This window comes from Oncorhynchus nerka, linkage group LG19 (genome assembly GCF_034236695.1).
Source record: "Oncorhynchus nerka isolate Pitt River linkage group LG19, Oner_Uvic_2.0, whole genome shotgun sequence".
Taxonomy (NCBI): Eukaryota; Metazoa; Chordata; class Actinopteri; order Salmoniformes; family Salmonidae; genus Oncorhynchus; species Oncorhynchus nerka.
Window position 1 is genome coordinate 5,251,602 of NC_088414.1, and position 22,726 is coordinate 5,274,327.

The 22,726-nt window shown below is 46.6% G+C and overlaps 1 protein-coding gene across 1 annotated transcript in view; it reads left to right on the forward strand.

Moving 5' to 3' along the window:
* The window catches only part of LOC115125731 (sarcoplasmic/endoplasmic reticulum calcium ATPase 2), a 48,358-nt gene extending 25,815 nt beyond the window's left edge, over positions 1–22,543 (forward strand). The window contains exons 6-21 of the mRNA XM_029655289.2: positions 8,207–8,287; positions 11,628–11,713; positions 12,031–12,328; positions 12,443–12,609; positions 15,709–15,797; positions 15,924–16,026; positions 16,197–16,328; positions 16,592–16,711; positions 17,492–17,710; positions 18,922–19,257; positions 19,705–19,925; positions 20,129–20,331; positions 20,462–20,547; positions 20,640–20,773; positions 20,944–21,061; positions 21,216–22,543. Of these exons, the coding sequence (XP_029511149.1) occupies positions 8,207–8,287; positions 11,628–11,713; positions 12,031–12,328; positions 12,443–12,609; positions 15,709–15,797; positions 15,924–16,026; positions 16,197–16,328; positions 16,592–16,711; positions 17,492–17,710; positions 18,922–19,257; positions 19,705–19,925; positions 20,129–20,331; positions 20,462–20,547; positions 20,640–20,773; positions 20,944–21,061; positions 21,216–21,491 (2,669 nt within the window). The 3' untranslated portion in view covers positions 21,492–22,543. The remainder of the gene's footprint in view (positions 1–8,206; positions 8,288–11,627; positions 11,714–12,030; positions 12,329–12,442; positions 12,610–15,708; positions 15,798–15,923; positions 16,027–16,196; positions 16,329–16,591; positions 16,712–17,491; positions 17,711–18,921; positions 19,258–19,704; positions 19,926–20,128; positions 20,332–20,461; positions 20,548–20,639; positions 20,774–20,943; positions 21,062–21,215) is intronic.
* Positions 22,544–22,726: the final 183 nt, after the last annotated feature.

Genomic DNA, 22,726 nt, shown 5'->3' on the forward strand with positions numbered 1-22,726 from the left:
ATATAAACCATCACATTTACATAAATATTCAAACCTTTACTCAGTACTTTGCTGAAGCACCTTTGGCAGCGATTACAAGTCTCAAGTCTTGGGTATGACGCTACAAGCTTGGCACACCTGTATTTGAGGAGTTTCTCCCACTCTTTGCAGATCCTCTCAATCTCTGTCAGGTTGGATGGGGAGTATCGCTGCACAGCTCTTTTCAGATCTCCAGAGATGTTCGATCGAGTTAAATGTCCGGGCTCTGGCTAGTCCACTAAATGACATTCAGAGACTTATCCTGAAGCCACTCCTGCGTTGTCTTGGCTGTGTGCTTAGGGTCATTGTCATGTTGGAAGGTGAACCGTCGCCCCAGTCTGAGGTCCTGAGTGCTCTGGAGCAGGTTTTCATCAAGGATCTCTCTGTTTTGAGCTGTTCATCTTTGCCTCTCTCCTGACTAGTCTCCCAGTCCCTGCCTCTGAATCCTCACAGCATGATGCTGCCGCCACCCTGCTTCACCGTAGGGGTTGTGCCAGGTTTACTCCAGACGTGACGCTCAGCATTCAGGCCAAAAGAGGTCAAACTTGGTTTCATCAGGCCAGCGCTAGGAAGTGGTTTCAAACTTCTTCCATTTTAAGAATGATGGACGCCACTGTGTTCTTGGGGACCTTCAAAACTGCAGAAATGTTTGGTACTCTTTCCCAGATCTGTGTGTCTACACAATCCTGTCTTGGAGCTCTACGAACAATTCCTTCGACCTCATGCTTGGTTTTTGCTCTGACATGCACTGTCAACTGTGAGACCTTTTTATATAGACAGGTGCGCCTTTCCAAATGTCATACATCATCCATCCCTAATATATAAATTGATTGTGCATCCCTAATATATAAATTGATTGTGCATCCCTAATATATAAATTGATTGTGCATCCCTAATATATAAATTGATTGTGCATCCCTAATATATAAATTGATTGTGCATCCCTAATATATAAATTGATTGTGCATCCCTAATATATAAATTGATTGTGCATCCCTAATTATATATTAGTGAGCATAGCGGAATGGGCCGATAGTAGCTAAAAATGCCAACATCGGTATCGCCCCGGTGTCTAGATTAACGCCGATGTGCAAGACTGATGTCAAAGCTGACCTAATATAATGTAGGTACATGACACAATGTACATTTTTGCACTACACATGCAACACAGCATTCCTAACCTAGCCCACAATGTCTGCTGTGTGGATCGAACAGTCATTTGACAGAGTAAGAATTTCAGTGCGACAACAAAGATAATGGGATTCATTGACCTTGACAATCAACCGTTCTGTCGTGGGTGATTTTGGCTTTCGCCAACTGGTCGAGCACCGGTACACACGACCAAGTGCGCTATTTTTCAGATGTTGTCCTACCAGAGTAACACCGTAATGGCGTCAGTGCTATTAGCTAATCGACATGCATACTGTGGAATGCTGTTTGGGTCTGGGGCACTCGCAGATAATCTTTGCCGTTTTGGAAACGTCAGTTTTTTTTCTTTCCAAAGCTGTCAATTATATGTGTAGTCGAGCGTCTTTTCGTGACAAAATATCTTGGTTTAAAACGGGAATGTTTTTTTTATCCAAATTAAAAGAGCGCCCCCTATCTCGAAGAAGTTAACATGCTAAGAAAATACAAACGGGCTGTTTGCAGATGTAGAAACACAAACTAATATTGTAATTATAGGATGCTTGTGCGTTTATAAGATCAAATTGAAAACAACGTTGTTGTCATCAACATTGTTGCATGTGATGCATTGACCATGCAGACTGAACGAAAGTGTCCCGATCTTGTGATACGGCCCGGGATCGAAGCGCTGCGCCATCCGGGAGCCCCCCCAGGGCTGTAACTTAACATGTGGGGAAAGGTCTTGGTGTCTGAATATGTTCCCAATGCGCCATCTCTGCTTAGGTTTGATAAACTAGTCTCCGGTGATAACACACATTGTTTGGGGGGAGGGGGCGTGCAGGTTTGTCTGTTTTTAGATGTGTGTGTGTGTGAGTATTTTGTATTTCATATTTGTGTTTTTTTAGTGGGCATGCATGTTCTTTCATTTCATGTATGCAGATGGAGCTGTTTGATCTTAGTGCTCTGATGATAAGTAGAGGGGGATCAAAGCTGTGTTGCTCCTGATCTCTGCTCCTCTCTCTCCTGTCACCACCGCTAAACCCCGAGATAAGACTCCACCTGGCATTGGCTCTGCTAATTGATTTACAGATGCATTCACTGCAATTGATAAACCCAAACAGTCTTTGATCTTGGCTGGTAAATGTTTCGATGTCTGATGTAGACAACTTGGAGCTATGAGCTCAACCTTTTTTTTAGTTTCACTGTACTTAATCACTTCCAATGAGGGACATTACAAAGCTCTAAGCAGTTGACGCTCACACTACTGCCAACAGATTATCAATGTAAAACTGGCCACTGTTTCTCTCTGGAGGGACAGACGTTGGGTGAGGATGTTTGCATGAGAACACCCCCTACATTTGTCAAATCTTACCTGTACCTCGCCAGGCTGCGGTGGAACAGGTGCTTGAGATGAAAGATTAAGTAGGCTCTGCTAAAAAGGGAAGTTATTTGTTTGGGATGTAGATAACACTCCCCAACTTGCACATCCACCCTGCTGAACATTGCTCATCTCCCTGACTAATCCAATACAATGGCTGCACCAGGTGATTGGCATTGTTACATAAGACCATGAGAGCTGTAAACCAATTGAGGGTCATTCAAATTAGTTGAGTCTCTGTGTGGGTGGGGGGGTGGTTGTGCGATGGCTGTGATAAGAATAGGGTTACGGTGAAACCAGACTACAGCGGCCTCAGTCCCCATGTCCCAACAGGGTGTTAGATCCACAACCCTTTCCATGGCTTCCTTCCTCTTGTCACCTGGCCTCCTCACAGATTGACTGTTCTCCTTCAGCGTCACTCAATACACCGCCCTGTCCTTCAGCGTCACTCAATACACCGCCCTGTCCTTCAGCGTCACTCAATACACCGCCCTGTCCTTCAGCGTCACTCAATACACCGCCCTGTCCTTCAGCGTCACTCAATACACCGCCCTGTCCTTTCCCCACTTTTTTATCCTCGTCTTGCTCTCTTTGTCACCCACCTTCCTAGAAAATGACTTTGCCTTCTCTTTCCCCCCAAAAGGAAGGTTGGGGGCATTCTTCAATCTAATATTAATTAATTAAGTGCCATGTTAAAAGCAGCATCTGCCTAATGCCTTGACCGACCCATCTCCCTCACCTTTTGCCCTGAAGGGTGAGTCTGAGCTGACAGGCTGGGCTGGAGCTGCTGTCTCCCACTGCCTGGAGCTCAGTGATCTTGGAAGTCTACCAGAAAGACCATTCCCACCCACCTACCTACCACGTTTGTATTCATTAGTTTACTTGCCAGTAACCCTGCACAGTTTGTGGCACACACCAAAATTGTCCAGTCTGTCTCACACACACTGATTAGGTGCTCATCTACATGCATACAGCCAAGCCAATCAGTGCGGTCGCATCAGGTCAAAACCCAACCGCCACACCTGCCTCCCTTTTTAAATGACATCAATGGTCAGATATCTGCCCTACTGTTACACCACAATAAACATGTTTTACATGACTGAGCGGTTTCATGTGGATAGTTTAAAAAAAACATTATTTTTTTTATTTTTTTTGTCACAGTGTGTTTGCCAGCCATTGGTACTGGCTGCCTCCAGGTGGACTTTGGGTTCTCTGCAAGCATGGGGTCAGAGCAGAGTTTCTGAGATTGTTGAAAGGTGGAAGAGGGGTGGGGTAGACAGTCCTGGAGCAAAGTGACTGGGAATGCTGTCTGCACTGGAGGATAAACCTAGCCTTGACAACTGCTAAGTGAAAGCCACAGCAGACGACGTGGTGAATGCAGTCTCAGGTTTCGGGCACGAGCCTCAGCTCATGTTGAGGTCGTCCACCCCACTCGTATGCACCACCACTGTGTTTATAGCCCCCCCCCACACACACACACACACACAGTGGTAGTGCATACGAGTGGGGTGGACGACCTCAACATGAGCTGAGGCGCGTGCCAGAAACCTGAGACTGCCTTCACCACGTCGTCTGCTGTGGCCTGGCTGAGTGGCTTCAACCCCCCTGAGAGGACGAGGGCGACCGGGCGTGATCTAGTGGAAGCCACTGCTTAGCGGTTGTCAAGCCTAGGTTTATCCTCCAGTGCGAACAGCATTCCCGGTCACTCTGCTCCAGGTTGCCTGATTCAGAGATTCCCTTCCTCGTTTCTCTTTTCACCCACAGTTGGCTGTCAAGAACAAGGATTCTGTGTGATATTTCCTAAAACATCACAATCGCAGCAGGTCTTTCGCCAGCTCTCTTTCCAGGACTTTTTTTTTTTCCTTGTCCATCTGATTTGGCGTCACCTCTCACCCCCCCCCCCCCCCCATTTCAGCATTCAGACCCTCACCAACCAACTGTTGCCATGGCAATAACCCTGACCCCTTCAAGCCACAACATCCTGTATATAGGAATCAAACAAGCGCGCTCTCTTTCCCTTTGCTCTCGCACTACACTTCCACCATGTCAGGTGACTCTCAGAATAGGTGAAACGACCCAAGAAACTGCAGCCCTACGTGCAGCCCCCCCCCATGCAGACAGCCCTGGGTGAATGTTTACCAGGGCAGGAGGGGTGACATGGCCTGCTTTTTTTCCCCCTCCACTTGTGGTCTGCAGTAACAAGTTTTACACAGCTCCACACAAGCATACAGGATCACCACTGCAGCGAAGGCCAGGTTCCATGTCACAACGCATGCACATGCATTAGTGAGTGTTAATCTTTGGTCTGAAAAGGATTGCCTTGGTCTTTGTGCTGGAGTTTGTGTTGCTTCCCATTATCTCTCCCGGAGAGGAACTTTGAGATGCCGGGGGGATGGAAAAAGGTCTTCAATCTGGAAGCAAAAGTCTGTCCCTTTCTCAAAGTTGACCAGGTAAATAAAGCTTCCTCCATGCTGATGGAGAGTGACTTCTACAACCTCTAATGCAAGCTAGTTCACACTTCATTGCATTTTTAGAACCCCACGTCTGTCTGCAGTGGCGAGTCAGTTAGGGTTATCCAAACCACATCCGAGGACACGGTGTGATACTCTGCTCTGCACTATGACTAATGCCACAGATAAGGTTGTGCATTTCTCCTCTGTTATTTATCTATGGAGTTACGAGGAAAGGACCCTTAGTGACACAGGTTTTTGGAGTAACCATTGATGGCACCAATCCTTCCTACTCTTGTCTAACGTGTTTTGAACAGCTTGTCTAATGATGACCTATTCTTACAGACGCTCTGATCTCATTGTCATCAAAAGTAGGTTACCCAACTATTCATGACCCTCTTAACCAACCCGACGTGTATATTGGGAACATGCTCCACTATTAGCTAGTTTGGGTTAGGGGCATTTTGACAGTGGCTTTTTATAAACTGAGGCCACACAGGGTGGGGGAGATATTTAATAGTTCTATAAGGCCCATAGCAGAGACTCCAGCCCAGCAGCGTTCACATTTAAACCCCAACTACTGCACTGTAGAACTGATCCAAATGATTTTCCTTTTTTTGGATGTATGTTTTGCATAGGGCAGTCCCTGACACACAAACCTTGGTTGACCGAAAGTTGTCTGTTCTTTCTCTTCCCCCCCCCAAAAAAAATATTTTTCCTGATGCTGTAAGTAAACTGTTTGAAATAAGACACAAATGACTTCGGCGCCAGAGATCAAGATAACCAGAAGAAAAAACTTAACCTGACGCGACCATCCTCCTCCCGTTCCTGCTGGCTTTTTCAAATTCTGCTTTTACTCTCCTGAAGATGTCGGTAGTAGTCTACAGGAGGAGTTGGCAACCTTTCTCATGTGGGTAGTAGTCTACAGGAGGAGTTGGCAACCTTTCTCATGTGGGTAGTAGTCTACAGGAGGAGTTGGCAACCTTTCTCATGTGGGTAGTAGTCTACAGGAGGAGTTGGCAACCTTTCTCATGTGGGTAGTAGTCTACAGGAGGAGTTGGCAACCTTTCTCATGTGGGATGCTGATTTATCGTACCATTTCTACCCACCTGTGTGCCAATGCTGGTTTTCATATGCACATTTTCGTAGAACATTACTGCTCCGAACTAAAGAAATATCTAACTTGACAAATTGTATTAAATAATCTTGTTTCTGCTCTGCAAAACAATGTGTCCACTCTGAAAATGAACTTTAAAAGACTGGAATAATAAAATATTGAATGCATTAACAGAAATTACCCTAACTAAACAAACATGGTAGATTAGGAATTAATGGTAAATGTACTACTGGTGATGAATGTAAAGGGGAATTGATCGACCCTAATAATCAAGGTAAACAATTAACACTAATGTCGTGAAACAATGAATGTGCACAAATTGTCAGGAGAGCACACGTTCTGGAGAGAAGTGCTTTATTGCCACACTCTCCTTGTGCCATCCATGTGGCCTCCAACGGATTAGTTCACTGAGATAACCTCGAATCAGACGGTTGTCTTGTGTGCCATAAAAATAATATACATATTTGCTACTGCTCGACAACAACGAAATTCTTGGTCGACCAACAGCCCATTGACCAGTTGACTAATTGGGGTCGGCCCTAGTTTCGCATGTCGTACATTAGGCCTTCCCTATCTTCAGTCTTCGTCTATATGAAGTAGTTGGACTAAATACACAGTAAAACTACATTATCTTCTATATGAAGTAGTTGGACTAAATACACAGTAAAACTACATTATCTTCTATATGAAGTAGTTGGACTAAATACACAGTAAAACTACATTATCTTCTATATGAAGTAGTTGGACTAAATACACAGTAAAACTACATTATCTACACAGTAAAACTACATTATCTTCTATATGGAGTAGTTGGACTAAATACACAGTAAAACTACATTATCTTCGATATGAAGTAGTTGGACTAAATACACAGTAAAACTACATTATCTTCTATATGAAGTAGTTGGACTAAATACACAGTAAAACTACATTATCTTCTATATGAAGTAGTTGGACTAAATACACAGTAAAACTACATTATCTTCTATATGAAGTAGTTGGACTAAATACACAGCAAAACTACATTATCTTCTATATGAGGTAGTTGGACTAAATACACAGTAAAACTACATTATCTTCTATATGAAGTAGTTGGACTAAATACACAGTAAAACTACATTATCTTCTATATGTAAATTGTATAATCTTTTGTCTGTAATGTATTTTTCGTTGTCCTGACCCCAGTAAGACTTGCTGTTGCTAATGGGGATCCTAATAAATCAAATCATATGAAACCTCATTTGGAAATCCCTGTGTGTTCTTTCAGGCTGACGGCAGGATACACTGTTACCCTCTCAGCCGTAACTAATAAATGTCAAGAGCCTTGAATAGCATCTTGTTCCTGTCCCGTTTCAGTGGTGCAAAGAATTGTTTGGTAATGGGAGATTTACATTTTTATCAAAGCCCTGTTTTAGTGGAAAGAATGAGCTGCCTTCTATTTCAGTCCCCCGCCCGTCCAGCAGGACGTTCATCTTTTTTGACAGATCGCTTTATCTGAGCTGTTATGTTTTGTTTGTCATGCAGGCATGTTGAGTCACCATTCTGTATTAGTGAGCCAGTGGTTTCGTGTGTATCAGTGAGCCGGTGGTTTCGTGTGTGCATCTCTGTGTTGAGTCACCATTCTGTATCAGTGAGCCAGTGGTTTCGTGTGTGCATCTCTGTGTTGAGTCACCATTCTGTATCAGTGAGCCAGTGGTTTCGTGTGTGCATGTTGAGTTACCATTCTGTATCAGTGAGCCAGTGGTTTCGTGTGTGCATCTCTGTGTTGAGTCACCATTCTGTATTAGTGAGCCAGTGGTTTCGTGTGTATCAGTGAGCCGGTGGTTTCGTGTGTATCAGTGAGCCGGTGGTTTCGTGTGTATCTGTATCATGTATATTCTATATGTAAATTGGTGGTTTCGTGCATCGCATCTCTGTGTTGGGAGAATTGGACGTTACCTGTGACCGTCATTAGTTTTTACTCTTTTTCACATTAAACAACTTGTTTTATAAAGTCTCTAGAAAGCCGTAATCCATTTACGGAAGGTATCCTCATCAGTATAATCAACTCAAAAACATGTTTTATAAAGTCTCTAGTTGTACTTAATGGTTTCTCCCTCCATTTGTTTTTCTCCACAGTTGGCGACAAAGTTCCTGCAGATATTCGACTGACCTCTATCAAATCCACAACCCTGAGGGTGGACCAGTCCATTCTGACAGGTGAGTCATACTTTTCCATCTTCGTTTTGCCATTGCTCTTGCAGCCAGAAAAGCATTGCAAGAATGAAATGTTCCAGGGATTCATAGTCTGAAGGTTATTTACCCTTGTTTTTGTGTGTAGAGCTTGTATGTAGTTGGGTTATATGGGCTGATGAAGAGCTCCATGTGTGTAGTTGGGTTATATGGGCTGATGAAGAGCTCCATGTGTGTAGTTGGGTTATATGGGCTGATGAAGAGCTCCATGTGTGTAGTTGGGTTATATGGGCTGATGAAGAGCTCCATGTATGTAGTTGGGTTATATGGGCTGATGAAGAGCTCCATGTTGTGTGTAGTTGGGTTATATGGGCTGATGAAGAGCTCCATGTTGTATGTAGTTGGGTTATATGGGCTGATGAAGAGCTCCATGTTGTATGTAGTTGGGTTATATGGGCTGATGAAGAGCTCCATGTTGTATGTAGTTGGGTTATATGGGCTGATGAAGAGCTCCATGTTGTATGTAGTTGGGTTATATGGGCTGATGAAGAGCTCCATGTTGTGTGTAGTTGGGTTATATGGGCTGATGAAGAGCTCCATGTTGTGTGTAGTTGGGTTATATGGGCTGATGAAGAGCTCCATGTTGTGTGTAGTTGGGTTATATGGGTGGGCTGATGAAGTTATATGGGCTCCATGTTGTGTGTAGTTGGGTTATATGGGCTGATGAAGAGCTCCATGTTGTGTGTAGTTGGGTTATATGGGCTGATGAAGAGCTCCATGTGTGTAGTTGGGTTATATGGGCTGATGAAGAGCTCCATGTGTGTAGTTGGGTTATATGGGCTGATGAAGAGCTCCATGTTGTATGTAGTTGGGTTATATGGGCTGATGAAGAGCTCCATGTTGTATGTAGTTGGGTTATATGGGCTGATGAAGAGCTCCATGTTGTGTGTAGTTTGGTTATATGGGCTGATGAAGAGCTCTATGTTGAGGATGACCCTGAAACGGTCAATGTGAATAAAATGATGATTTCTCTCACTGAGTGACGCACTGATCATTCACGTGAGATGGTAAGGACTAAGAGGTTGCAACCTTGCATGAAGTTAAAGCACCAAGGACCACGCCCTCTCATGCAATGCCATTGGCCACATGGTGGTGTTGTAACAAGCGATTGAAAATACTAACCTTTTAAAGCTCACGCCCCTCACCCTGTTTGAGCACTGAAATTCGGTATAAAGGTCCCTCTCCTCACAAGGACCCATAAGTTCTGCCATGAAGGATTTTGTTTAAAAGACTTAAAACGCTACTCTGGCACCTAATGACCGATCTGCACAACTTGGTACATGGCGCCTATGGACAAGGCACTCACATGGCGCCTATGGACAAGGCTCTCACATGGCGCCTATGGACAAGGCACTCACATGGCGCCTATGGACAAGGCACTCACATGGCGCCTATGGACAAGGCACTCACATGGCGCCTATGGACAAGGCACTCACATGGCGCCTATGGACACTCACAGCGCTATGGACTCACATGGCGCCTATGGACAAGGCACTCACATGGCGCCTATGGACAAGGCACTCACATGGCGCCTATGGACAAGGCACTCACATGGCGCCTATGGACAAGGCACTCACATGGCGCCTATGGACAAGGCACTCACATGGCGCCTATGGACAAGGCACTCACATGGCGCCTATGGACAAGGCACTCACATGGCGCCTATGGACAAGGCACTCACATGGCGCCTATGGACAAGGCACTCACATGGCGCCTATGGACAAGGCACTCACATGGCGCCTATGGACAAGGCACTCACATGGCGCCTATGGACAAGGCACTCACATGGCGCCTATGGACAAGGCACTCACATGGCGCCTATGGACAAGGCACTCACATGGCGCCTATGGACAAGGCACTCACATGGCGCCTATGGACAAGGCACTCACAAATGACATTTTTCCAGGATATCATCTCAAACAACATGACTAATAAACATTCATGTTGGCGTGGTCTGTCACATAAAGGAACTCTGACACGGAGGCGCGGTCTGTCACATAAAGGAACTCTGACACGGAGGCGCGGTCTGTCACATAAAGGAACTCTGACACGGAGGCGCGGTCTGTCACATAAAGGAACTCTGACACGGAGGCGCGGTCTGTCACATAAAGGAACTCTGACACGGATATCGATTTTAGTCATTTAGCAGATGCTCTTATCCAAAGAGTGCATACATTTTTGTACTGGTCCTCCATGGGAGTTGAACCCACAGCCCTAGTGTTGCAAGCGCCATGCTCTATCAACATGGGACCCATCGTATTGTAACAAATTGGTACACAGGTTCCATACTCAATCGAGACTTAACATATCGCTGCACATATCGACCACGCGGTGTCGCTATAACGGGCATATTTTTTTTTATCTCAATCTGTTTGACTCAGTGATGACATTTGGCACACACTCAGCCATTTTGAGTCTTCTCTATAAAGAATGGGCCAGTTTAGCCTCATGGTGGCCACCTTTCCAACAAGTCAGTTTGTAAAATTTCTGCCCTGCTAGAGCTGCCACGGTCAACTCTAAGAGCTGTTATTGTGAAGTGGAAACGTCTAGGTGCAGCAATAGAACTGTTCGTCGGGTGCTACATGAAATGGTTTCCATGGCAGCGCAGTCGCACACAAGCCTAAGATCACCATGCGCATTGCTAAGCGTCGGCTGGAGTGGTGTAAAACTTGCTGTCATTGGACTCTGGAAGCAGTGGAAACACGTTCTCTGGAGTGATGAATCACACTTCACCATCTGGCAGTCTGACCATTGGCACAAAGCGAGGTCCATACAAAAATGGTTTCTCGGCCTGTGTGGAAGAACTTCACTTATCAGAGCCCTGACCTCAACCCCATCGAACACATTTGGGATGAATTGGAATGCTGACTGTGAGTGAGCCAGGCCTAATCGCCCAACATCAGTGCCCGACCTCACTAATGCCCTTGTGGCTGAATGGAAGCAAGTCCCTGCAGCAATGTTCCCAAGTCTAGTGGAAAGCCTTCACCGAAGAGTAGAGGCTGTTATAGCATCAAAGGGGGGACAAACTCTATATTAATGCCCATGACGAGCAGGTGTCCACACTCCTTTGGTGGAGTTTGTGGTATTTCAGCTGCCCCCCCCCCCCCCAGCTGATTACCCACTAGGCCTTGCTTTCCCCTGCAGTGCAGATTCAGGAGTGAGTCTTTTGCATGCAGCGTTTTGTAATTGGCAGCCATGCTCAGTCAGCTGTGAAGTCAACGCACCCGTCAACCTGTTACCTCATTGCTCTGTGTAAGGGCTGCGTTTGATCCCCCTCTTCCTCATCCCTCTCTTTGTCCTTCTGCAGGAGAGTCTGTCTCTGTGATCAAGCACACTGACCCAGTGCCTGATCCCCGGGCTGTCAACCAGGACAAGAAGAACATGCTCTTCTGTGTGAGTCTTTTAGAAAACCTCGAAATACCTCTCTCTCTCTCCCCCCTTTCATCTTCTCTTGCCCCTTCATTACATTATCCTCTTTTTAGCGAACCCAAGACTTCTAATCTCCTCCGTTCCCTCTATCATCTCCTTCCTTTACATGTTCCTCTCTGGGATTCTGATGGTTGGCCTCTTATCCTTAACCCCTTGTCCACTTCTTCCCCAGTTTTCTGCTCCTCCCTCGCCTGTTCATGTCCCAATGTGTATTTGAGGTAATTACACCCCTCAGCAGTGTACACCTGTAGTTTCACCACCTCTCCGTTTCTCCTCCGCAGGGCACCAACATAGCAGCGGGTAAGGCGGTGGGCGTGGTGGTGGCCACGGGCGTCAACACTGAGATCGGGAAGATCCGGGACGAGATGGCGGCCACAGAGCAGGAGCGCACGCCGCTGCAACAGAAGCTGGATGAGTTCGGGGAGCAGCTGTCCAAGGTCATCTCCCTGATCTGCATCGCCGTGTGGCTCATCAACATTGGCCACTTCAACGACCCCGTCCACGGAGGCTCCTGGATCCGCGGCGCCGTCTACTACTTCAAGATCGCTGTGGCCCTGGCCGTGGCCGCCATCCCAGAGGGTAAGAGTGGGAAGAGGAAGTGGGTGGAAGCCGTCTATAGTATACAGAAAGCAATACATTGGGCTCCAGCGTTGTTAGTATGTCTAACTCCCCTCTTATTTCTCTCTTAACCAGGGCTGCCCGCTGTCATCACCACTTGCCTGGCTCTGGGAACCCGCCGCATGGCCAAGAAGAATGCCATCGTCCGCAGCCTGCCCTCTGTGGAGACCCTGGGCTGCACCTCGGTCATCTGCTCGGACAAGACCGGCACCCTCACCACCAACCAGATGTCTGTCTGCAGGGTGAGTCCCTATCCGCAGAGCACCGTGGAGGAGATGGATGGTGTGGGGAGTAGGGGCGGGGGTAGGGAGTAGTCTGTCTCTCAGGGTCATATTCCGATGATTAAAACTAACATTACCGTAGTAGTGAAATGCCTAGTCATTATATGAAACAAATCTCCTGCTGTTCAATGTGAAAGCCGTGATTAAAAACACCACCTCACACCTGGCCTCCTAGGACAAGCTTTCTGCACTAGCAGGTAGGGGTCCAGCTGAGGTAAACAGAGCCTACAGCAGCCTCTTCCACACGTTAACCTCTCTAAATTCTTCTTTACTCACCTTTGACTTTATGTCGCTGTAAACCTGCGTAAGGAGAAGGCCATGTTCAATCATTCAGTGAAAACAGTGACACTGATTTGGCATCATCCCTGGAAATAAATCAGCCTTGACAGCATCTGCTGACAGCGTGGATTTATCCCCAGGGTGTTGTCGAGGCTGAAGGCCAACACTTCATAATGAAGGATTCATTTATTAGCACGGTTTAAATGAGATTTATCCCCAGGGTGTTGTCGAGGCTGAAGGTCAACACTTCATAATGAAGGATTCATTTATTAGCACGGTTTAAATGAGATTTATCCCCAGGGTGTTGTCGAGGCTGAAGGTCAACACTTCATAATGAAGGATTCATTTATTAGCACGGTTTAAATGAGATTTATCCCCAGGGTGTTGTCGAGGCTGAAGGTCAACACTTCATAATGAAGGATTCATTTATTAGCACGGTTTAAATGAGATTTATCCCCAGGGTGTTGTCGAGGCTGAAGGTCAACACTTCATAATGAAGGATTCATTTATTAGCACGGTTTAAATGAGATTGGAAAGAGGAGGCTATGAAATTCCGCTGTTCCCGTATTCATTGAATTCTACCCTATTTGATTGATTACGTCCATCTGCCAAACTCTGTACCTTCCTGCCCCCACCTTGTGTGACTCATCGCCAGTCTGAGGGCAGTGAAAAGACCGTAATGCATTATCACCCCTCCCTCGGTCCCCCAGCCTGTTTCCCCAATGGTCTCCTCTGCTGCTATTCTCTTCCAATACATCACTCTCTTCTAACGTTTAAATCCCTATTTCTTTATGTTCTTCATCCCGCTACTTCCACTCCTCTCTCATGCAGTATTATGATATTTATGCAGTAGTGTTGCATAACTGACCTTGTGGTTTAGATCTGTCCTTCTCCCCTCTAGCATAGTAGCGTGATGCAGTTCTTGTAATTCGGGGGGGGGGGGGGATTGGGGTGTTTGAAACATCTTGTTTACATTGTCTAATTGTTTTCCAATGCATAGATTCCTAGCATAATGTACTTTTGAACTATTCCTGTACCAATACTGCAATTCGGCTGCTGTGTGAGAAGAGGGTAGCTCTAAAATTAGCCTGGCTGGAGTAGAGGAATGTTAATTTATTCTGTGATTTTGGTAAAGCATTCCTGATGTCACAACTCTTTGAAGTCTGTACTGTGCCTCAGGAGAGAAGGGGAAAGAACACCGGTTCGTCCTTTTATTTGGATATTTCTCTCCGTCTCTCATCCTGCCTCGACTCTGCAGAGCAGACGCCTGGGAGATTAGTCTCACTCAGTGTGTGTGTGTGCGCCGCGTATCTCTCTGTTGCATGCCAGCTGTGGAGGAGGCAGGCTTGCCCTCTTACTCACGCTCTGTCTCACGCACATGCTCCCTCTCTCTGTCTCCCTTTGTTTGTTTTTCCTCACTGCTCTTTCTCTCCTCTCCTCACCCTGTCTGCTTTCTCTCCTCTCCTCTCTCCCTGTCTGCTTTCTCTCCTCTCCTCTCTCCCTGTCTGCTTTCTCTCCTCTCCTCTCTCCTGTCTGCTTTCTCTCCTCTCCTCTCTCCCTGTCTGCTTTCTCTCTCTCCTCTCTCCCTGTCTGCTTTCTCTCCTCTCCTCTCTCCCTGTCTGCTTTCTCTCCTCTCCTCTCTCCCTGTCTGCTTTCTCTCCTCTCCTCTCTCCCTGTCTGCTTTCTCTCCTCTCCTCTCTCCCTGTCTGCTTTCTCTCCTCTCCTCTCTCCCTGTCTGCTTTCTCTCCTCTCCTCTCTCCCTGTCTGCTTTCTCTCCTCTCCTCTCTCCCTGTCTGCTTTTCTCTCCTCTCCTCTCGCCCTGTCTGCTTTCTCTCCTCTCCTCTCGCCCTGTCTGCTTTCTCTCCTCTCCTCTCGCCCTGTCTGCTTTCTCTCCTCTCCTCTCGCCCTGTCTGCTTTCTCTCCTCTCCTCTCGCCCTGTCTGCTTTCTCTCCTCTCCTCTCGCCCTGTCTGCTTTCTCTCCTCTCCTCTCGCCCTGTCTGCTTTCGCTCCTCTCCTCTCGCCCTGTCTGCTTTCGCTCCTCTCCTCTCGCCCTGTCTGCTTTCTCTCCTCTCCTCTCGCCCTGTCTGCTTTCTCTCCTCTCCTCTCGCCCTGTCTGCTTTCTCTCCTCTCCTCTCGCCCTGTCTGCTTTCTCTCCTCTCCTCTCGCCCTGTCTGCTTTCTCTCCTCTCCTCTCGCCCTGTCTGCTTTCTCTCCTCTCCTCTCTCCCTGTCTGCTTTCTCTCCTCTCCTCTCTCCCTGTCTGCTTTCTCTCCTCTCCTCTCTCCCTGTCTGCTTTCTCTCCTCTCCTCTCTCCCTGTCTGCTTGCTGGTTTGTCTGTTTTTGTTCCTTATGGAGAACTAATGTCCTGCTCCGCCGTCACATTGTGTGGGCTACCATTCATTTACATAGCGATGACATCCACGCTTTCATCCCAGCACGGATGTAAATTGGTTACCCTTGTCTAGCCTGCAGTGAAAACACCTCTTCAAGAGACCTACAGGCGCCAGTATAAAGTGTGCTTAATCCTTAGTGGTTTTATGTCCAGGCGCAGTAGAATTGATTTCATTAATTTGCCTATAATAGGCTATTACGGTTTGTCAGTGCTCTACTTGTATTGCAGGTGCCTTGCTGCACCCTACTGGGTAGGCTGCTACTACTGCATGTATATCAACCCACTCTTCAGTGTCCGGTTGACTCAAGGCATCTAGAGAACTACTGGTTGTGTACGTCCAGAACTGTTGCTGTGTGACCTGACAGATTCTTTCCCTGTGTTTATGTTCTAGATGTTCATTATTGACCAGGCAGAGGGCAATAGCTGCTCCCTGAAGGAGTTCACCATCACTGGCTCCACATACGCCCCTGAGGGACAAGTGTGAGTAATTAGTGTACACGCACTCAGTCAATGAAACATGTTGTTTAGTCTCGTTGTCAATACACCAGTACAACCTACCTCAGCTCGCTGTTCTCCCTTTTTCATGGCGGTTGTCTTTTATTCCAGGTACCATGATGGTAAACCTGTCAAGTCCTCCCAGTATGATGGATTAGTGGAGATGGCCTCTATCTGTGCCCTGTGTAACGACTCCTCCCTGGATTACAATGAGGTTTGTGTCCTTTACAACCTTCACTGTTCCTGCTGGTTGAAAAGTCAGTGGTGGATTTACTGGTTTGAATATCAGGAGTCTTCACTATTCTTTTGTGGCTTTACAAGTAAACAGTTTTTTAAGTACTTCATCGCTACGATCTTGCTAATAAGTGTGTGCTTTCTCCTCAGACCAAAGGTGTGTATGAGAAGGTGGGCGAGGCCACAGAGACGGCCCTCACCTGTCTGGTGGAGAAGATGAACGTGTTTGACTCCGACGTCAAGGGCCTGTCCAAGATCGAGAGAGCCAACGCCTGCAACTCTGTAAGCTACTGTTTGCTACTCTCTCAATCCCAACATGTTCCTCATTTGAAGTATTATACAACTGAGTGTTGGTCCCAAATGTTACCATATTCCCTTTATTGTGCACTGCTTTTGACCTAAGCCCTATGGGCTCTGCTCGTCAAAAGTAGGGCACTATATAGGGAATAGGGTGCCTTTAAGGATGCTGACTGTGGTCCCCCCCACACACACACACACACACAAAAGTTAAGGATGTGTTGGTGTTTCCTCTCTGTGTGGTACAGGTGATCAAGCAGCTGATGAAGAAGGAGTTCACCCTGGAATTCTCCAGAGACAGGAAGTCCATGTCTGTGTACTGCACCCCCAACAAGGCCCGCTCCTCCATCGGGAAGATGTTCGTCAAGGTAACGATGAGCCACCCCACAGTATAGCTTGGATAGTAGACCACGTGGACACCTGAGATATGGTGCTCAACCTTTTGAGTAGGGCACTATATAGGGTGCCATTTGGGATGCCACTTCATAATAACTATGATATATTATAGGATCTGTTTCTGTACCAGATTACTTTAGTATTGTCTATTTAAACAATAAGGCCCAAGGGATGTGTGGTATATGACCAATATACCACGGCTAAGAGTGCCTGGACACAGCCCTTAGCCGTGGTATATTGGTCATATACCACAAACCCCCAATGTTCCTTATTGCTGTTATTAACCAACATAAATGGAACGGTAAACTATTTTTGCGTCATACCTGTGGTATATTGTTTGATATACACATGGTTGAAATGCTATTTCAGCCAATCAGCATCCATGACCGAAACTACCTGGTTTATAATGAAGCAATAAGGCTCGAGCGGGGGAGTGGTATATGGCCAATATATCGCGGCGAAGGGCTGTTCTTGGGTAACGACGCAACGCCTCGATACAGCCCTTAGCCGTGGAATATTGGCAATATACCACAAACACCCGAGGTGCCTTATGAACTGGTTACAAATGTAATTAGAGAAATAAAAGTTTTCTCATACCCGTGGTATACAGTCTGATATACTACAGCTTTCAGCCAATCAGCATTCAGGTCTCGAACTACCCGGGTTATAATTCTAGTTTAATCTGCCGTAAATGAGCTGAGGCTGATGCTTAATTTCCTCTGGTTTGACTTCCTCTCGCTCTCTCTTTCCAGGGAGCCCCAGAGGGAGTGATTGACAGGTGCACTCACATCCGTGTGGGAGGGAAAAAGGTGCCATTGACCCCGGGCATCAAGGACAAGGTGTTGTCAGTGATCAGGGAGTACGGGACGGGGCGTGACACCCTGCGCTGCCTGGCCCTGGCCACAAAGGACAACCCCGTCGCCAAAGAGGACATGGTGCTGGAAGACTCAAACCGCTTCATAGAATACGAGGTGAGAATGGAGGGAGAGAGAATGAAGTGGTTGACAGGAATAGCAGGGCATTTATTCAGAGAAGTGATTTTTAAGACTAGCCTAGTCCGTAGGCCTATATGTTTTAATAAGATTTGTATTACAACTGAAGTGGTGTCCAATAACTAATCCTCTTTACAAAGGGTGTAGAGCCTAACTGGCACATATAAGCAACATGTGAGTTTCAAGATGGGGGGAAGATCATTTTCACCGTTAAACTGCACCTTTATAATAACATGATATGCATCATTCACTGTCACTTTTCATAATGGAACATTTTGTTTGTAACCTCCTACCATGTGTGCATTGCTGCGCTTAAGCAGAGCTCATGCCCTTTGAAGTAACTTCTTTTCAAATCTTCGTTAGTTTTTAGAATTGTTTTTACCAGGTTGACTGAACACGTTCTCATTTACAGTAACGACCTGGGGATGAATGAGCCAATTGTAAACGGGGGATTATTAGGTGACCGTAATGGTTTGAGGGCCAGATTGGGGAATTTGGCCAGGACACCAGGGTTAACACACGTGACATTTTGATCATTAATGACCACAGAGTCAGGATACCCATTTAATGTCCCATCCGAAAGACAGCAGGGCAGGGCCGTGTCCCCAATCACTACTCTGGGGTATTGGGATATTTTTTAAACCAGAGGAGAGTGCCTGCTACTTGCCCTCCAACACCACTTCCAGCAGCATCTGGTCTCCCATCCAGGGACTGACCAGGACCAACCCTGCTTAGCTTCAGAAGCAAGCCAGAAGTGGTATGCAGGGTGGTATGCTGCTGGCCTATTAGTCAAGTCATGCAGCCTTACAATATATTAAAAATATAATCATATAGCCCAATGTTTGGAGAACTAGAGTTAATGAATAACTCTAAATTAAGCATAAAGAGTACCTATTTTTTTGTTAAACACTCAACACAGAATAGGTGCATGTGTGCACTCCCTCAAATCGTTTGGAGAATATATCCTTTCTATTTTATTCAGCTTTGTTCAAGTGTATTCTTCATACTATAAAATGCCACAGAATCCTAAGCAAATCTTGTCTACTAAATGAACTAGTGTAGCCCATGGCCATTTGATGAGGCTGCAAAGTAATCATAAGTGTATATTTCAGAAGTGTATATTTTTGGCGTGAGTGAGCCAAAGCCAGGACTCTAGTCTGGTCTGACTGTCCCGCCGTGTCTCTCCCCAGACGGACCTGACGTTCGTGGGCTGCGTTGGCATGCTGGACCCCCCCAGGGCTGAGGTGGCTGCCTCCATCAAGCTGTGCCGCCTGGCTGGCATCCGCGTCATCATGATCACCGGTGACAACAAAGGCACGGCCGTGGCCATCTGCCGCCGCATCGGCATCTTCAGCGACCACGACGACGTCTCGTCCATGGCCTTCACCGGCCGCGAGTTTGACGACCTATCGCCGGCGGCCCAGCGAGACGCCGTGGTGAATGGCCGCTGCTTCGCCCGCGTGGAGCCATCCCACAAGTCCAAGATCGTGGAGTTCCTGCAGTCTATGGATGAGATCACAGCCATGGTGAGACCTTCCTCATCTGTTTGTACTGAATCTCCACACGTTGTGGTTCCGACTTCATGATTCATCAGCCCTCGGCATGTAATGTTAACTCGCCTCAATCCACTATGTGATTAGTCTAAATGGTTGATTAGCTGGTTAACCCTGTCCTTTCTCCATGGCCAGACTGGTGATGGAGTGAATGACCTCACCTCAATCCACTATGTGACTAGTCTAAATGGTTGATTAGCTGGTTAACCCTGTCCTTTCTCCATGGCCAGACTGGTGATGGAGTGAATGACCTCACCTCAATCCACTATGTGACTAGTCTAAATGGTTGATTAGCTGGTTAACCCTGTCCTTTCTCCATGGCCAGACTGGTGATGGAGTGAATGACCTCACCTCAATCCACTATGTGACTAGTCTAAATGGTTGATTAGCTGGTTAACCCTGTCCTTTCTCCATGGCCAGACTGGTGATGGAGTGAATGACGCCCCTGCTCTGAAGAAGGCAGAGATCGGTATCGCCATGGGTTCAGGCACGGCTGTAGCGAAGTCGGCCTCTGAGATGGTCCTTGCCGATGACAACTTCTCCACCATCGTGGCGGCTGTGGAGGAGGGCAGAGCCATCTACAACAACATGAAGCAGTTCATACGCTATCTCATCTCTTCCAATGTGGGAGAGGTCGTCTGGTGAGGATCCCGACTTGGTCCCAAACGGCTTTCCTTTTGAAGGGCACTAGTTTTGACCCAATAGGGAGGTGGTAGTGCACTATATAGGGAATAAGGTGTAATTTGGGACGCAGGCAGCATCTCCTCTCTTCAACGGGGTAATAGAAAAACGATCCTCAGTGCTAACAAGCCTCCATGTAAATATTTTTCCATCATTCCTACAGCATCTTCCTGACTGCTGCTCTAGGCTTCCCTGAGGCTCTGATCCCTGTCCAGCTGCTGTGGGTCAACCTGGTGACGGACGGCCTCCCCGCCACAGCCCTGGGCTTCAACCCCCCCGACCTGGACATCATGAACAAGGTCCCCCGCAATGCCCGCGAGCCCCTCATCTCTGGATGGCTCTTCTTCAGATACCTCGCCATCGGATGTGAGTGGGCCTCTATAGAACAACACAGAAATATCCCGTCATTGATTTGATTTAGTTGTATGTGTTTAGGCTGTTGTGTGTATTCAGATCGCCATGTGACTCCTGTGACTCATGTGCTCTACCTCTTCAGGCTATGTGGGTGCGGCAACAGTTGGGGCTGCTTCCTGGTGGTTCGTTGCTGCTGCGGACGGACCCAGGATCACCTTTTACCAACTGGTAAGATGTCAATACAACACACACACACTCTCTCACACACACACACACACACAGTTACGGTTAGCTTAGCTGCTTTTCTCCTCTGCCCACAGAGCCATTTCCTGCAGTGTGGTCCTGAGAACCCAGAGTTTGAGGGTTTGGAGTGTGAGCTGTTTGAGTCCCCCTACCCTATGACCATGGCCCTGTCTGTGCTTGTCACCATCGAGATGTGCAACGCCCTCAACAGGTCAGACTATGCCACTACATGTTCCACATTCCCCGTCTTATTTCACTATTGCTTTAGGCTTGTCACTAGTGGTATAATGTTGTGAGATTCATCTGGTGTACATGGTGAAATGATGGGCGAATGGGTGCTCAGCCTGTGACTTAACCCAGTTCTTTCATTCTCTCCCTCAGTGTGTCAGAGAACCAGTCCCTGCTTCGTATGCCTCCCTGGGAGAACATGTGGCTGCTGGGAGCCATCTGCCTCTCCATGTCCCTGCATTTTCTCATCCTCTATGTGGAGCCCCTGCCGGTGAGGTTACCTGCACCAGTAATGGGCCCGAGGCGACCAGAAGTGCTTTCTAGAACCAGATATTATAACGATAGTGTAATAGGTGGGATGGGTGGAGAAACTGCGAAAGCAGGAGAGGTTATCCTGCTCGCTCATGTTATCCTCTCTTCTACAGATCATCTTCCAGATCACCCCTCTGAACCTGACCCAGTGGCTGATGGTGCTGAAGCTCTCCCTGCCCGTCCTCCTGCTGGACGAGGTCCTAAAGTTAGCAGCCAGGAACTACATGGAGAACTACCCTGGTAAAGAGCTGGAGAAGCCCAGCAGCAAATGCTGCTCCCTGTTTGCATGCATGGAGGGCATCTCCTGGCCCTTTGTGGCCCTCACCCTCCCGCTGCTGCTGTGGATTTACAGCACCGACACTAACATGGCAGACATGTTCTGGTCCTGACTGACTTGAGCACAACCCTCTTCCTCCTGTGTGTGCGTTAGCTAGAGTGAGTGTGTTTGTGTAGACTTAGTGTGTGCCTGTGTGCCTGCCGAGCAATGCACGAGGACACAAACTAAACAAATAATATAAACATGTAACAATTTAAGTCCTGTTGAGTGTCAGTTGACCATTATGCCCATAGCTGTGGACTTTTTGCTGGTTCGAACGGAAGAATAAAAACTGGTCCGTTTTTATTGTTCATATTGCCTTTTTAAATGTGTATTTTTTTAATGATTTGGGACTGTAATTTTTGTCTCATTTCACTACAGTAGAAATAATACATTCCTATTTTCCGCTTCCCTTTTCATGAGTATACAAATGAGATATTTAAAAGCAGTCCATTGACCTGTACAGAGATTTAACACTATTGTATGCAACTGTTTTTGTTCATCACTTTGTGTAAACGATGGACAAGTCCCAGTTGGCAGGAGATGGGTGTGATGAGTTTGTGGAGTGATTGTATGCATTGCTGAAAACAAAAGTTTCCTGAAAAATGAAAGCCGCATGTTCTTTGACCTAGCATGAAATGTATGTTTTTTTCACTTCCGATTTAGTCACGTCTCCCCGCATCGATGTAAAAACGACCATGGATTTGTTTATTTTTAAACTGAAATCTTTGATTTTGAAAAGCCAGTATTTCTGCACTAGGCAGAGCACAGCTACCTCAATATGATCAATTTAGCTCATTTCTAGATGTTTTTACATACTTGGCTTTAGTCTCTATTCAACATTTAGTCAACACAGTTATGAAGCCTGAGGTGCGCCCCTATTTCCTTGTGTAGAAAACCAACTTGACAAAAACCGATTGGCCTTCCCTCTAACTTGTTTTAAAGGATGTAAATGTTGCCGTCTCTGTGGGACATGGGTTGGTTCAAAGGAGAGCAAAGGCTACGAAACATTTGATTTTAAACGCAGGTTTTCCAATTGACTACTCAAACTATGAACTTCCAACCATTTTTTTTATTTCTTTTTTTATTTCTACTTAAAACAAATACATTCATGAACCCTTTGAATCGATGTGTTTTTGTCTTTCTTTACCAGGACTAAGCTAATGGTGTCCAGATCATTTCTATACCGTGTGGTTTTTGGATAGGCACATACTTGAACATAGATAATGTACAAAGTCTGAATGCTTCGTGCTTATTGGTCGCGACGTGGTTGTCAGGGTGTGTTTATGCAGAACTCTGATCTAGAGT